We start from the raw sequence: 16,408 nt of genomic DNA on the forward strand, positions 1-16,408 counted from the left end.
CTCCTCCAAACTCTTACAACCAAGATTTGGTACTCTGAACATATATTTCTATTTTTTTTATTATTTATTTATTCAAATTGAAAAAGGGTGCAGGAACAGAGATCCTGATAAGAGAGAGAGGACGGAAAGAGAGATAAAGTTAAAGAAATTAAATAGCACCAATTTCACCGAGAAACCCTCTCTCTCTCTCTTCATCTCGTTTCTTGTTCCTTCAAAGTTCAAACCTTCAAAACCCTCTCTTCAGTTTTCCCCTTCCCTCTCCCTTGTTCCTCTTCTTTACAGGTAACTTAAACTATAATAATTAATTAGCGACCAAATAAAATAAAAAAGTAAACTTTCACGTTCTTTCCCCTTTAACACAGTTGAGCTCTGGTTCAGTTTGTCGTAGAAATGGAGGTAGCTGTGGCCAAAGCGTTGAAACCGAGTTTAAGGAGGGAGTTCATCGTTCAGCAAACGCACTGCGAGGATTTTTTTTGCCTCAACGCCAACAACGTTGCCGGCGGCGACGATTTCTTCGTCGACGACCTATTTGACTTTTCAGACGGCTCTCTTCACCACGAACCACAAGAATACGTGGAAGAAAAAAAGAGTTTATCGGCCTCGTCGCAGTCAAAGGACCGTGGAGAAGACGATAGCAACTCTAATTCCACCGGAGTTTCTTATGACTCACTTTTCTCCGCCGAACTCGCCGTTCCGGTAACTCTCTCTCTCTCTGTGTTTTTTGTTTGTTACCTGTTTTTCTAACCCTGCTTTAGCTTTTTATTGTTAACTTATGTTTTCTGATAATTGAAATTGTGTAGGCCGGTGATTTGGAGGACCTAGAGTGGGTTTCACACTTTGTTGACGATTCTCTCCCGGAGCTGTCTCTTTTATACCCGGTTCGTCCGGAGGAGGTGAACCGGCGAGTCGAACCGGAACCCTCAGCGAAGAAAACGCCTCGTTTTCCGTGTGAAATGAAGATAGCGACCAAGACGAGAACGGTAAGGAATAGAAAACCCAACGCTCGCGTGTGGTCGTTGGGCCCGTTGCTCTCCCTCCCGTCCTCGCCGTCTTCGTGCTCTTCTTCCGCGACGGAGCCGCCCGCGAAGAAGCAGAAGAAGCGGGCCGAGGCCCAGCCCGTTGGGGCCCAGGTTCAGCGGCGGTGCAGTCACTGTCAGGTGCAGAAGACGCCGCAGTGGAGGACGGGCCCACTGGGCGCAAAAACCCTCTGCAACGCGTGCGGGGTCCGCTACAAATCGGGTCGGCTTTTTTCGGAGTACAGACCGGCCTGTAGCCCAACCTTCTGCAGCGATATTCACTCCAATAGCCACCGGAAAGTGTTGGAGATTCGCAAGAAGAAAGGGGTGTCTGGGCCGGACACCGGTCCGGCCCATCCCCAGGCCCAAATGGTTCCCACCTGCTGATATTTTTAGACTAGGAAGAGACATGGCAGATTAGGTATACAGAAACCGGTTTGAACCGGTTTGATTTTTTTTTTTTTGTATGATATTTATTTAGTGTTTTTTTCGTTATAGTTAGTGGTAGGGCTTAGTTAGGTGAGGGATATTACTATGAGAAATAGGAATTAGGCATTGATTGTTTGTAGCAGCGATGTATCCCATTTTCCTTAGCATCTTGATTTTATTTAAAGTTCAGTGAATTGTGAAGATAAACAAAGTTTTTTGTTTTATTATTATATATTTGAGTGAGTGTTAGTGGGAAATAGAGGTGGATTTGGTTTTCCATTATTATTAGAAGAAGATAGAGAGTGGTGGTGGTAGTGCAGTGGAGAATTGTTTTTAAGTGTGTGTTTATTGCAATATATGTAACGTGCGTGCATGTGGGTGAAGTTGTAGTTGGTGGTGGGACACGTAATTATTTGCAACAACCATTCCATCGATAACGTGCATCCCATGGAGGAGGATCTTTCCACTCAACAAGTGGAACAAAACCAAAACCCTTCACACCACTCATAATGTTTAATAAATACTTATTTTTAGGTCTTATAATAATAATAATACCTCTCTTCTAAAAAATAAATCTACAAACTCATGAGTTCTTATGAACTTCTTCACAAGTTGACCTTTGTGACTTTAGATATTATGAGTCAAGTGATTATTATAGCTTCTCGGTCAAATAAAAAGAAAGAAACCAAACCTTTTCAATGGTCCTCACTCACTGCGTAACTCTCTCCGCAATTTATTTATAATCAATGCGTTTGCAAGGTGCAAGGAATAATGGTGCTACAAGTACCAAAACGCTATTACGATCTTCACCTAAAATAACAATTCTAGTATCTCACTCCATTACCCTTCTTCACCCAAATCCAAAAACTATACAAGTAAAGCCTTTTCTTCAAATGTGGGTTAGTTTTAGATGTAAATTATAAAATAAAAAAGGGTTGATTGATGCTTAAACTATAGATATAGATGAAGTCGTGCTGATGTACGACAACTTTTGAAGTAATTGTAAAATCGTTACATATCTGATTAATTTCTTTGAACATTTTTTCTATAAGACAAAGTCGTCATCTATCATGACTAACTTCATATTCTTAACCGTTTGAGTTTGTTTAGTTAAAAGTTATTACATTAAAATCGTCATGATACATAATAACTTCACTTTTTTAAAAAATTATAATGAAACTGTTATTATACCTTACAATTTTATTCTATATATTATCATGGATCAGTACCACTTCATCCATATTTATAATTTAATGGTCAATTAACCCTTTTGTGTAATTTAAGCCTCAAAGTAACCCACATTTGAAAAAAAGCCTAAAACAATTTAATTATGTTTCGAATCCAAATGAACTTTCAACTAATTCTCTAATAATTTTTTGTAGTATATTAAGTTTTCAAAATATTAAAAATTTTCAATTATATTTTACTATCAACTATTTGATACGATAGTTCACTCTTAATCGTCCTGCCAACAACATAAACAAAATCAAAAAGTATCGTCCAAGAGACAAAGCACGAGACGAGGAAGTGCGAACAGTGAATAGCAAGTAAATTTGGTGGAAATAGTTTGAAGCACTCAACATTGGCTCCTAAAAAAGCAAAAGGTATCCTCAAAACAAATAGTGACGTTGAAACGGTTTGTGGCTTGCATCACTGACTCATATTCACAAGATTTTGGTGGATAAGGACCCAGTCTAACTCTGGTTAACTTCAATCACTGAAATCACCATACTTTTTTTTCTTTTCTTTTGGCAAATTTTAAGAAAAAAAAAAAAAGAAGATCCGGCCCTCCTTCTTGTTGGGTTATGTTTCATATGTTATGGTTATACCTTAGACACCACTTTTACACAAAAACCTTAAGATAATATTGTTATGGGTCTTTATTCTTATATAGCGTTTAACTTTGTCTATTATATCCAATGTGGGACTTTGACTCACACTTGGACTATTCTCAACACTTCTATACGTATAAATAAAAATCTCATTTCATGGAATTTGATATGAAGACTTTTACAGAACTATTCAAAACCTTCAAATTGAAACACTCAATGTTTGATTAGTAGGTTGAATCTTTAGACTATTCCATGCTTTGCTTACAACAGACTCAACAACACGACTTGGCTCAAACTTACAACACAAAGGGCCCTCCACCATTATAATATCTTGGTTTTAACATGGTGTACAAAACTTGCCAACTGCAAATATTATAAAAATATATATTTTGTGCAACTTAAAAAAAAAACAATTGTTTTACAATTAATTTAAATAATATAATAATATACATTTGTAATTTAGGTTAAAGATTACAAAAATACATAATATGTGAATTTTTAAGTGGTTGTTTTAAATTAGTCCTTTGTTAAAATATCACTTCCACCGGTTATTAGAAAAACTATATTATTGTGTCCAACCTTTCAAGAACTTCCACATGCCAATGGCTGCTACAAGAATTTGGTTCTACTTGATTTAATTTGATAAAACTGGTACAATTCAAAGCTTCACTAATATAAACCACTTTTTTTTAACTTGTACTTGGTTTTATTTAAGTTTCAAATAAGTCAGTAAGTATCGATTTATTCAATTCCATGAACTAGTCAAAATAATTTACATTTACAACCTTCAAATTCACTATTAGTAGCTTCTAGATAATGAATATTATATATATAGTAGTATTAAATCATTTTCACAATTGTTTTAAGTGTTATTTTTTAATTAAATATCTTTATTTTTTAGTAAATTGTAGTAATGTTATCGATGTTCAAATAATGGTAGTTTTTTATTGGTTGATGTCAAAATATTACCTTTTTTTCCCTTCACTTTGTAAATAGCTAGAAAATAGAAGGTTGCGTAGTTTAGTTTTATTGTCAACTGGGTTTTTTCTACCCCAAACTTGAATCCATTATTCTCTCTTACAGAAACCCACATAATCTTTTTTTGGATATAAAATGAGAATCACACGCGGAGCATTTAGATATAATCATCACTATATTTGTTTGCTCTTAAAAAAGTGATTGCTAAAAAAATGTTTATTTTTGAATGAATTTGATATAAATAGTATATATAATATATTTATGATAAAAAAATATTTTAATTCAAAGTTTTTCTTTGTGTTTCTTATGAGAAGCAACTACAGGTTGTTAAGAAAAAAAAAATCAGAAAACTACTTTTATCCCTCTACTGTTTCCCTAATAATAAGTGATCATTTTTTATTAGGAATATTTATTTTTATATTAATTCTAAAAAAACTCAATCCAACACACAAAAAATAAAAAATAAAGAATTCTAGGTTGACCCTGACTATAGTGGAGAAATCCTTGATTGAAACAGCAATAACAATTAACTTCCGTTTACTTTTAATCTTTTAGAATTAATATACGGTATTAACTCCCATGTCATAATTATACTCGTTTATTTAATTTTGATATTTCACTCTATATTTTTTTAGTTGTCTTTAATCGTTTTGCAAGACCAAAGAAATGCTTTAAATTGATTGATTTCAGTAAAATAAAGTAAAATAATTACGTTATCTCTTTTTCTGTTCAATAAACACACACGCACATACATATAATTTAAAAATGGACAGATACATAATTAATCTAACGTTGAACTTCACACTGATAAATAATTATATTTATAAGTATAAGCATTGGAAAAATGAAATTCTACATTAATGATGTTGAGATATAACGAAGACTTAATTCATTACGTAAATATGGAGTCTTACCAAACAAATAAAAGTGGTTATAATCTAACTCGAGTTGGTCAATTTACGACGGCAAAGAAGTCATTGCTCAATTTGCTTCTGACGACAAATCTAGAATTTTGGTTGTTTCAGAAAGCTGAGATATTGTGATAACACAATCTCTCATAAGAGGCTTGGCCATGGAAATAGTAGGAATGAAAGCTAAAACAAAAGCAGAAAAGGAGAACCACATGCAGAAACAAAAGGAGCAAAATGAACATGAAGACAAATGTTTAAAGCAACAAGAAAAAGAAAAAAAAAAAAAACCACTTCTTTTCTTTCTGATATATAAAAAAGGTTCATTCTTTTAGAACGGACCAGCCTAAGAAAGCATCGAAAGCAACACAAAGGAGGCACTTATTCTAATATTTTGTTCAAGAGTGAAACAAATTGCAATTGCTAAAAAATCCTTCCATTGTTTTGGCCCATCATCACAAAAAGGATCAGCCTTGGTCAAAAGTGGAGTCCAGTTCCCGGTAATATATATATATATATATATATATATATATATATATATATATATATATATATAGAAAGAGAGAGAGCTGGACCCGGTTCGGCCCACCACGGGTTGATGATTTAGTGAGTCAACCCAACCCGACTCACTTTTTAGCGAGCCAAAAAAATTCGAACCCGGCCCAACTCACCATGGATTGGCAGGTTAAACGGGTTAACTCATAGATTCACTTAATTAAAAAAAATATATTATTTTTTTTAATTTTTTTTTCAGTCAAAACTAAATTGTAATTCTAATTAAAATCTAAATAAACTTTAATAGAATCCAAATACAAACCAAAATAAAAAAAATACAAATTATTTATGCATTGGATAAAAAAACAACCTAACATACCCAAATGTAAAGTCCAATTTAATAAAAATAAATAAAAACACTTGTGTGATCCTTTTATATGCGGGTTGGTGAGCCAACCTGTATTGAGCCGTATTGAAATTTGTAAAAAAATTTCAACCCAACTCGACCCGAACCCGTGGTGAGCCGGATTGGCTCGCGGGTTCCAACCCATTTTGACAGCTATATATATATATATATATATATATATTAATTTTGGTAATATTATAATGATGTAATAGGGTTACTTGTAATTTTTTACTAAGATAACTAAAACTTATTGTAAATATTTTTCACCCATCATAAAGTCAATAAAGGTGGTTGTATTTGGAAGGGGAAAGACAATAAAAATGTATATAAAAAAGTTGTTGGTATAAATTTTACTAGTTAGTATAGATTATGGATAAGCAAAAGGAAGGTTAAGAAAGGTTAACAAAGTATATTTTAACACGTTTTTCATCACTGTTTGAAATTTATTGAAAATCACACAATTATTGAGTTCCACTTTTTATATATGAATTTGAGATGGTTTTTTTAAATTGTAGAATATGGTATTAGACATGTTTCAATGAAAATATGCATGTGCGGATGTCATTCGTACGACAAATCTTGCAACAATGACAGGAAAAAAATTACAAAATTTATTGTATTTTTAGTTTATGTATTCTAATGGTTCAAATTAAGTTTATCACCCTAAATTTCATTCAATAATTAAACGAAGTGTAATAGAGGTTTGATATATTATTAATTTTTGTATAGAATTACAAAGGATGATTTATAGAATAATCAAATAAAAATAAAAATGAACTGTTACATTCTGTTTCTGAAAATGTTTTTGTTAGCTTGTGTAAACTAATGATATTGTGTTACCATTTTTTAAACTATTAATGTAATTTTAAGAGGGTTGACTTAATTTGAATAATTGAGAAGGTGCAAAACTGTATTTTGCTGTAAATAAATATCCAATTCCAAAGCACGGTTAATTGAAGCAATTAGGACCAAAAGAATTAAAAAGAAAAAAGAAAAAACTAAAATGTGATAACAAAAAATGCAAGTCAAATTTAAAAAATAGAAATGGAATGTTAGAGGTGTAAAGGAGAAAAATCTTACACCAATCACGAAATTGCAAAAAGAGAAAAACAAAAACAAAACGAATTTAAACAAGGACATGACGGCTACCGAACAAAGTAGGTCTGTGCGAAAATTCTTACCCACCTTGTGTAAGTAACGTTAAAGCTTAAGGTTGCAACAAAGAATAATCCTCGTTCTTGATCTTATCAAAAACGTTTACTTTTTTTTTGGTTCAACTTTTTTTAAAAACACATTCACTTTTTTGTATCAATTTATTATTAAAAGATTCAAATATAGGTAATTATTTCTCCAAATTATTACCTACCATACATCCTAGAATGCTAAATATAGATGTGGCTTTTGGCATACCTTCTTTACTGGGGGAGCAGACTCTGAACCTCCGACCTTAAGCCACCACCACAAGAATTCTCTGACACAAGGACATAAAGATAGTTTAACTTATTTTTTTTTATTCACTTTTAATCTATTTCTTCAATCATTATTAAATAATTTATTTTAATTCTTTTAAATGATATAATATGATGATTTAATGGTAATTGAAATAGTAAGTTAAAAATAAATCAAAAAAAATAGATTAAAGTATCATTTTCATAGAAAAAATATCATGTTGGGAGACGACAATACTCTGTCCTCTCACTTCATCAAATCTCAAATGTCGCTCCCAGAATCAAACCCATCGAATCTTCCATGATTCTGTGTACTGTTTCTTTTGGCAGGGCTTGTAAAAATATCGCTGAGGACCATTGAAATCAGTAACTACATTTTAAACAAAAAAAGAAATTCAACATCGAGCCTTAAGGAACAGTGCATCCTTTGGCATTCCATGTATAACAACGTCGTTTCCATTCCTTCCGTTAGTCTTCTTATTTAACCTACAATAACCCGTTTCCAATCGGATGGAGCAATTCAATCCCAGCAACTTTTTTTGGGGTCACGAATCCTAACCTAGCCATCGAATTCTATACAATTTAACATTCTGTTTCGGGAGTGTGGGTAGAAAATATTGCACGTAGGGATGTCAACGGGACGTATAGATACAGTTAGTAGTTTTCCCTACTCTACTCGCTGGATAAATATTCATTATGTACTCGTACCATATCCATTGGGTATCTGTTATGCAGGTATCCGCCTATTTTTTTTTTCATATCCACGAGTATCCATAGGTACTTGCGGGTATTTCCAAAAGTATTTTAAAAAACAAATATTTAACCATAATTAATGTTTGGATCAACAAACTTACTTCAATTGATTTCTGAAAAACAAACAAATAAAAAATCACTAACAAAATAAAATATTAAAGAAATTACTAACTTCATCAATGTCTACATCTTGCAATATTGTATAAAGTTTCATGTTGTCCAATTTTAATCTAAAAGAGTTTGAAAACATAAGAAGTTCAGCGGGCACGGGTATCCACGGATACGGATACTATGATACTCATACCTGCCCCGTTAACATGCGATTATCAAAATTACCCATATCCACGGATAGCTGGTATCCATTTTTAATATTTATTTTTTACCCATTGCGTGTTTTCTCAACGGATATCCGTAGGTATGGATTTTTTCTGACATCCCTAATTGCACGTCTAGTGAAGGGTGGAATTTTGAAAAAACTTTAGTCTTGTGGAAGCAATGGAAAAAAAATGGGTGATCCTTGTATTTTACGGAATTGCTCAGAAAAAAGGTAAACAGAGACGTCAATACAAATAGTACTATTCACCTCCACTCAATTTACGGAAGACTATAATATGATGCGGATTACAGCGAGACCCACTGCGGATATGGAAACAAGAGTACCTATGCAGTATTTGATCACATCATACTTTGCAGCTTCTACATGGGCTCTTAGTTCATGAATTTCCTGAAAGAAATATCCCACTTCAGATTCCAGTCGAAGCTCAACATTCTCCAATAAAAACTAAAATGATCATAAACTCACCCGATCGAGTTTGTTTGTCAAACTGGAGGTTTCAGCGTTCTGATTAGCAAGCTCATCTCGTATGCGTCTGTGTTTTTTAAAGATATATAAATAAATGAGAGAGTAACATTAGCTTAAGCCACGTCAAGAGTACCAAAAACTTAGAATTGCGATCAGTGCAGTTTATTTTTAAAGAAAATGATAGATTTGAATAGCTTCAAGGGGAAAATGGTATTCCCCAAAACGAATCTGTTTAAAAACATCTCATAAGTTTTCATAATTTCACTTACCCTCTTTCAAGATTCAGGTCTAGACGTTGTCCAGCAGTGACTTTGTCAATCTCGTATCTGTAACAGATAATAGAAGACATTGAACTAATATTTGTGAAAGTGGAAATTAAATTTATTCAGTTGGAAGAATATTTTTGATTAATACTCCGTGGTGCGGACCTCATTTCGCTTCTCATCTTCTCAATGTCACCACGAAGCTTCTCAGTCTCACGTTGCAACAGAGAAAAATGATGCTCCTGCATCACCAATCACTGAAAATGAGTTTTAACAATTACACTTTTCGCCCAAAATGATTCATCTCTAACTCTTAGTTCAATCTTTCTTTGAGCTCTTTCATTTCATATTTATATTGGTTGATTATAAGCATATCATCTACATACAAGAGAAAGAACAACACACTCTTTTTTTCTCTTTTCAAGATGTAGACACTTATCAAAATTGCTCCTCTAAAACCCTGTCTGCCTCGGTAAATCATCAAACCTTTTGTATCACTTTCTTAGACTCTGTTTCAAGTCGTACATGATTTCCACAAGAGACACACCTTTCCTTGATCTCCAACAAACTCCTCAAGCTGCTACATATGGTTCTTTCAGAAAAGTTGTTTTATCATCCAATTGTTACAACACCAGATTTTACTAGTTAACAATTTACATCAAAATCCTTATCCAACAGTGTTGTACAATAGGTGACAGTGTTTGCAGCTTCAAGCACCCTTTACCAAATAGTCTATTTAGTTAAAATCTCTAATGCACCAATACTTTAATTTATATCACATATCGAACGACACTCTAGGATACTTCACCGATGCATATCCATGAAGTATATTGGAATTTATGCAGCTCAAATAACTCCATAATAACACAGATTTATAATTTATAATTTTGGCAATGTCTAAATGTGATTTAAATTTGGATACACACACTTGCAATTATCATGTTTAAATATCTTTTTATAGATTTTTAAATGTGTATTTGTCACATATCTTATCCACTTAATTTTAAACATAAGAATATCATCATATTGGATAGCATGCATAGTTGGCTAAAATATTTAGCAAAGGTAAATAGAGAGGTCCATGCAAACATAATGCAGCAAATGCCTAAGAGGATTTCTAACCATGGGTTAGCATTATGGCTCAGGCATTTCATTTTTTAAATTCTATACATTGACAGAATAAATAACCTCACACACAAGGGTGCTTTATTTATCTCCCACAGATTGAGATTTCAGACTTTTGGTTGTCTGCCCAATATGTCAAACCTCAGCATTCCATCCTTCACCCTACACGTTCTCTTTGTTATATGATCAAAAGGGAACTCTAATCCTATTTCAAAATATAAAATTTATTGCATGTTCATAAAACTTGATTGAAATTATTGGTCTCTTAACACAGGCCACCTTATTTGTGCCACCATATTTGTCTTTCGAGAATACCGAGAGGAGTGTGTAATCCACTGAATAAATTGACTAGGTACTCAAAGCACTTAATTACTGTTAATTTGGACATTATTTTGCTTGCTTTTGGCTTTTAGTTATTGCAGACTGGGATTTTGAGTTTGGCAAATGTTAACAGGTGACCTTAGGGGATAAAGCATTTGTTGAAGATTAAAAAACAAAAGAAGTATTAATTAGATATTATACTTTTTACCTTTGTCTATGGTCCACACCTGGTCCTAAGCCTGGATAAAGGTGGAGGATCGTGTTAAGCCTTTGGCAGCCAATGCAAAAGTTGTCAATATGACGTCCTGTGATCTATGTAGTCAACTGTACCTGGTGAGATAAGACTTTGTTGTTGCTGTTGTCTAAATATCATACTTTTCATCAACTATATTTTATTTGATATTCCTTAACAAGGGACAGGGGTACTTGTTAGCTGAACCCTTCATGCTACGGTGGTTCTAATTCTTACAATCCTCACTAACAAACGTTTTCCATGGGAATAACCAACTGCAATAGTGGCTATACACGAATTTCAATCTATAATAGCTATATAGCTAACCAGAGTGAAATCTGCTTCTGAATATGCACTAATAACTAAACGGATTTTAAATTTACAATGTCACCAAATCATAAGATTTCATATATAGCAAGTCTTGCAATAACTAATTCATACCAAACATGACGGAAAGAAATACCTGAGAACTTTGCACTTCAGACTTGAACTTGGACAGACTCGATTCTTGAAGCACTTCAGACTGCGAAACTCCAGAGGAAAACATATGCAAATCAATTATAGCTCCAAATTCAGAACTCTTATTTCAAGAAAAATAAATAAAGAAAAACAAGAAAACCCACTCACCTTTTGCATCTCGATTTTTGAAACAAAAGAGTGAGCTACATTTTCCAAACTATCATTCAGAACTTCGGTGATTGCAGCAGTTATCGCTTCGGCTTGTTTGGACGGAACTCCTTTGGCCTCTAAACCCCTTACCTAGGGCAATATAATTTGTCTCACAAGCCAAACAATGAAAGTTGAATCAAAAAAGTAATTGAAATCTACCAGCGCAAGTGTGTCGACCAGGAACGCGCGCTTTAGGTTGGAGTTCATGACCTGCGAAAGGTGCCTGCTACTCTGCAACGTCAAAGAAGGGAGTAAGTAGTCGAGGTCGCGGTACTTGGCCAGAAAGAGACGATGATTGGAACACAGATGAAAAGCGCGTTTGCACAAAGCCATTCAAAGTCCAGAGATGTGAACTGCAAAGTTGGAATATGGAGATTTGGGCAAAGAGAGAAAAAAAGAGAAGTGCAGTCTGCAGAGGCGGGCACGAATTAAACGCCTCTTTGTCCAAGATTGTTGGTCAGCAACGCCACTAACAACCTTTTACCTTATGATAATCAAAAATAGGTTTAAATATTTTTTTTCGACTTCATTTCATTTTTGTAGGGTTTATTGTGGAGGGTGTTTATTTTGGGAGAATATTTAAAATGGTCCTCATTTTTGTATTTTGTGTTTTATTTTGTCATTTTATGTGATACCATTTAAATGAGTAACGGAACACCTGACATGATTTGTATTTGCATTGGAGTATGTTATGTGTACTATACAGATGACTAATTAAGGTTAACTTCTCAATTTGAGAAAAATTTTGCAATTAGGGAAATTTCTTCATATTCGTCTTTCTTGAGCTCAGATTTGAAGAGGAAGCCGCTAATACTTATCATTTGATTGTTGGATTGCAGTTTCATTCTTCATTTCAATTTTCCGATTAATCATCATCAACGAGGTAGGTAGGTTTAGGGTTTTCTGGGTTGTATTTGCTCGTGGGTTAGGGTTTTCGTAATTCTATTATGGGGTTTGTTTGTACTTGGATTGTTGTGATGTTTTGCATGGTTTCTAAATTACTTTTATGATTTTGTGTAGTTTGTGTCTGTAAGTGGGGCTCAGTGGGATATTATTTTAGTTCGTTTATTTGTCGGTTGTCAGTGTAATGGTTCTCATTATTTTATTTGTAATTGATCGTAGCAGTGGTTCCCATTGCGTTAAAATAGGCTTAATAATACATCTTTTTTATCTGTTTAATTTACTTAAGGACAATAAGTGATGATAGGTTCAATGTTGTTGTCCACCACGGTGGTGAAGTAAAGTTCCATGAAGAGGCGGCTGAAATAGAGGTTGGGGATGCCAGTGGTTTGAATTGACCATGTTGAGGGTCCAGGGTTTGTGGACGTGGATTTGAATGTAGCTAGTGATGTTGAAGTGGAAGGTATGTTTAAGATAAATGACGTAAGACAAAGGGCTTTTAGAAAATGGAATACATATGTGTCAATATCAACAGCTCGTAAAACAAGAACAATGGCTGCAAATATAGGGTCATTTAAAGAGCAATATAAAAGAATCTACGACTATGCACATGAACTACTAAAATGTAATCCTGGATCAACTATAAAAATCCAAATGGAAAATGATAATGATGAAGCAATTTTTCAAAGGTTTTACTTCTGTTTAAAAGCATGTATGTAAAGATTTCTTTGTCTTTTGTAGACCCATCATAGGTTTGGATGGTTGTTTTTTAAAAGGAAAATACATAGGTGAGTTGTTGAGTGTTGTGGATAGAGATGTTAATTATTAGTTACTACCTTAGCGTATGCTGTTGTGGAAGTTGAAAACAAATAAACTTGGACATGGTTCTTGAAATTGCTTATTGGTGATCTTTGAGGTATTGACGTGTGTGAGACAATGACCTTTATGTCAGACCAACAAAAGGTATGTTTAATATATGTTCATTTTATTAATTTTTATTTAATGTTGTAAATACTAATAATCTTATCATTGCACATTAGTGCCTGTCATTCAGGATTTATTACCACTGCTGAGTACAGGTTTTGCATGAGGCATCTGTATACAAAATTCGGAAAAAAAAAATTCTCTAGCCAAAAATTAAAGATACTCATGTGGAAGGCTGCTAGGAGCACACACCCAGCAGCTTGGGAAAGAGTGTTGTTAACCATTAAAGAGCTCAATATTGACGCTTACAGATACCTTATTGTTATACCTCCAAGGTATCTCTAGTGTACAAATACCTGATTTATGTACTATTTCTGTACAAATATCTAATTTTTGTACAAATACCTGATTTTTGTACAAATACCTAATTTTTGTACAAATACTTGATATTAATACTGATGCTATTATTCATGCATGTTCTGGTCCAAGTCTAGATTTAGTGGTCAAGCCATATACGACACAATTATCAACAATATAAGTGAAGCGTGTCATAAGAGAAGACCATGATAGGAGCTACAAACGTCTAAATTATTATTTTTTGGAATGTGAACCGCAAAGTTGGAATATGGAGATTTGGGCAAAGAGAGAAAAACGGAGAAGCTGCAGTCTGCAGAGGCAAACACGAATTAACCTCTTTGTCCAAGATTACTTGTCAGTAACGCTAGTAACAACCTTTTACATTATATTATGATAATAAAAAATAAAAAATAATTTTACTAATTATTATAAAATAAAATAAAAATATTACTAAATTTATAAAACTTATATTTTAACAAATAATTATAAAACAAACAGTTATAAAATTAAAATAATAAAATAGTTTATAATAGAAAAAGTAAAATCAAGAATAAAAATATGTATACTAACAAAATTACTAAATATATAAAAAATACTTGTCTTCATTAATTGTTATGTGTTATTATTTTATTATTATTAAAATAAAATCTTAATAATGTTTTAGTTCGTCTTCATTAATTATCACGTATTAATATTATTAATATTATTATTTATATAAAAATAAAATCTTAATAGTGCTTTCAATCCTAAAATTTGAGATAAGTTTTTTAATAATTAATGAAAATAAAAATATACGTTTTAAAGTTTGAGTGACTAAGACATTTTTTTTAATTTGAAAAAATAAATAATTATTGAATGGAGTATATTTAGGTTTATACGAAATGCAGTACTGTTTAAATTATTTATCAAAATTTAGAATACATCATATATTTAATATTAAGGTTTCTACTAAATCGGTTAGACACTTTTATATTATAGATATTTCGGTCTCTAATCTTTAACTTCTTCGATATAAATGATTTTTTGTTGTCCAATCCATTTGAGTTTGAGATGTACTGTAAAAGATATTTTGATGTTTAAGTCAACATTTGTTTAAATACATGTTGTATTGAATGTTGTAAGTATAGAGTCCTGTTATCTCATATAAATTCATTATTTACACTACTCCTAACGAGTTTTTACTTATCATTGACCTAATTATCAATACAATACAAATGACTTTAGACAGCACTAAACAAGACTGTGTAACAATGTGGTTTAAACATATTTAAAGACAACATTTTGTTTAGACGTGACTTAAAAACTATCTTAAACAATATTTATACAAGTATTGCTTGTAAAAAGTGTGGGTTAATTTATAAAAATATGGTCTAAAATACACTAAAAATTAAAGCTTTTAGATTATAATTATTATCTTCCTCCTTTTGTGACTGAAAACGCAAAACTTAAATTCAAAAACGCAAAATTTGAATTTCTTCCATTTTTTGATGTTAGACTGAAAAAACCAATAGCTCGCTATGTTGAAAATGTGAAATTTTAAAAAACACATAGATCAAAATCGTTGTCTTTTATGAGGATTTCAAGCAAAGATTTTAAAATTGTTATCGTACTGAAAACCATAACCTATTACCTTCAACTACACTCACCTAGACTATGTTTCAAAAATTATTATCTAAACTTTAACCCACATTTTTTGTGATTTAAATAAATATTTTGTATCATTGCCTAAAACGATTTTTGTTGTAGTGTATAGTCCAAACATGTATTTTGTATGTTGTTTGTTTAGTTGTTTCCTAATATATATTTACTGAGCAAAATTTATGTTGATTAATTGTATTGAACTCTCAACCTTCTCATTCGGAATAACTATAGTCAAACATACCTTAATTTTGTTTCCTATGTTATCTTTCCTAAGACACATTTAAGTTGGTTAATTGGATTGGATTATCAACCTTGTCTGTCCAATTGATCATATATCTCCAACAGTAGATCACATTGTTCGATGAACTTTAGACTAGTCAATATTTGACCAAAGGTTCATACTATAAATATAATTTTATAAAATTAAAGTCAAAATTCACTTGTTAATTGTATTTTAACTTCTTATTTAAAGTTATGCATGAATAAATTTGAATCTAAATATTTATAATCTATTTCCTAATTTAAATATCACATGAAATTTAAGTTTAAAAAATTAAAATAATAAGACATGATAGACATAAAAAATAATAAAAATTAACATAGATAGATTTTTATTAAATAAAAAGTTATGTAATACTTTTAACAAATCACTATATAAAATAATATATATATATATATATATATATAATATTTTTTGTGTTTATATTTGTTTTCTAATTTTATCATTGAAATAAAAGAATTTTAAGTTAAAATAATTATTTATCAAATTTATTATTTAAGTATTTTTTTGAAATTTAATTATTTTGTTTTATTTGGCCCTTGTTTATTTAACATCTTTTAAATTGTGAAACTATCTAAAAAATATGAAAAATGTTTATAACATTATTTATATGTAAGTTTATAATTATT

General features: G+C 31.9%; 2 protein-coding genes across 4 annotated transcripts; one reads left to right on the forward strand and one right to left on the reverse strand.

The window, feature by feature from the left end:
• Positions 1–1,675, forward strand: LOC114164173 (GATA transcription factor 7-like). Of its 3 annotated transcripts, none has more exons than XM_028048733.1 (3): positions 1–282; positions 379–696; positions 801–1,675. In XM_028048733.1, the coding sequence occupies exons 2-3, from the start codon at positions 391–393 to the stop codon at positions 1,401–1,403; spliced, it is 909 nt and encodes a 302-aa protein (XP_027904534.1). In that variant the 5' UTR covers positions 1–282; positions 379–390; the 3' UTR covers positions 1,404–1,675. The 3 variants fall into 3 exon arrangements, with proteins under 3 accessions (XP_027904534.1, XP_027904537.1, XP_027904536.1); XM_028048736.1 differs by having other exon boundaries at positions 73–282; positions 363–696; XM_028048735.1 differs by having other exon boundaries at positions 87–696.
• A 7,086-nt stretch (positions 1,676–8,761) lies between these two features.
• On the reverse strand, positions 8,762–12,148 carry LOC114162429 (protein FMP32, mitochondrial-like). Its single transcript, XM_028046315.1, has 7 exons — positions 11,837–12,148; positions 11,636–11,767; positions 11,472–11,531; positions 9,496–9,572; positions 9,337–9,393; positions 9,068–9,134; positions 8,762–8,989 (listed from the first exon to the last, which is right to left on the reverse strand). Exons 1-7 carry the CDS (start codon positions 12,008–12,010, stop codon positions 8,870–8,872), a joined length of 687 nt encoding a protein of 228 aa, XP_027902116.1. The 5' UTR covers positions 12,011–12,148; the 3' UTR covers positions 8,762–8,869.
• Positions 12,149–16,408: the final 4,260 nt, after the last annotated feature.

Source organism: Vigna unguiculata, chromosome 9, assembly GCF_004118075.2.
Source record: "Vigna unguiculata cultivar IT97K-499-35 chromosome 9, ASM411807v1, whole genome shotgun sequence".
Lineage (NCBI taxonomy): Eukaryota > Viridiplantae > Streptophyta > Magnoliopsida > Fabales > Fabaceae > Vigna > Vigna unguiculata.

What these genes read in the sequence shown, in the direction of transcription:
- LOC114164173 (XM_028048733.1), top strand. Translation starts at nt 391, where the DNA reads ATGGAGGTAGCTGTGGCCAAAGCGTTGAAACCGAGTTTAAGGAGGGAG. An exon ending in CCGCCGAACTCGCCGTTCCG is followed by an intron (nt 697 to 800) that starts GTAACTCTCTCT and finishes GAAATTGTGTAG; the next exon opens with GCCGGTGATTTGGAGGACCT.
- LOC114162429 (XM_028046315.1), bottom strand. Translation starts at nt 12,010, where the DNA reads ATGGCTTTGTGCAAACGCGCTTTTCATCTGTGTTCCAATCATCGTCTC. An exon ending in CTGAAGTGCAAAGTTCTCAG is followed by an intron (nt 9,573 to 11,471) that starts GTATTTCTTTCC and finishes TTGGTGATGCAG; the next exon opens with GAGCATCATTTTTCTCTGTT. An exon ending in GACCTGAATCTTGAAAGAGG is followed by an intron (nt 9,135 to 9,336) that starts GTAAGTGAAATT and finishes TAAAAAACACAG; the next exon opens with ACGCATACGAGATGAGCTTG.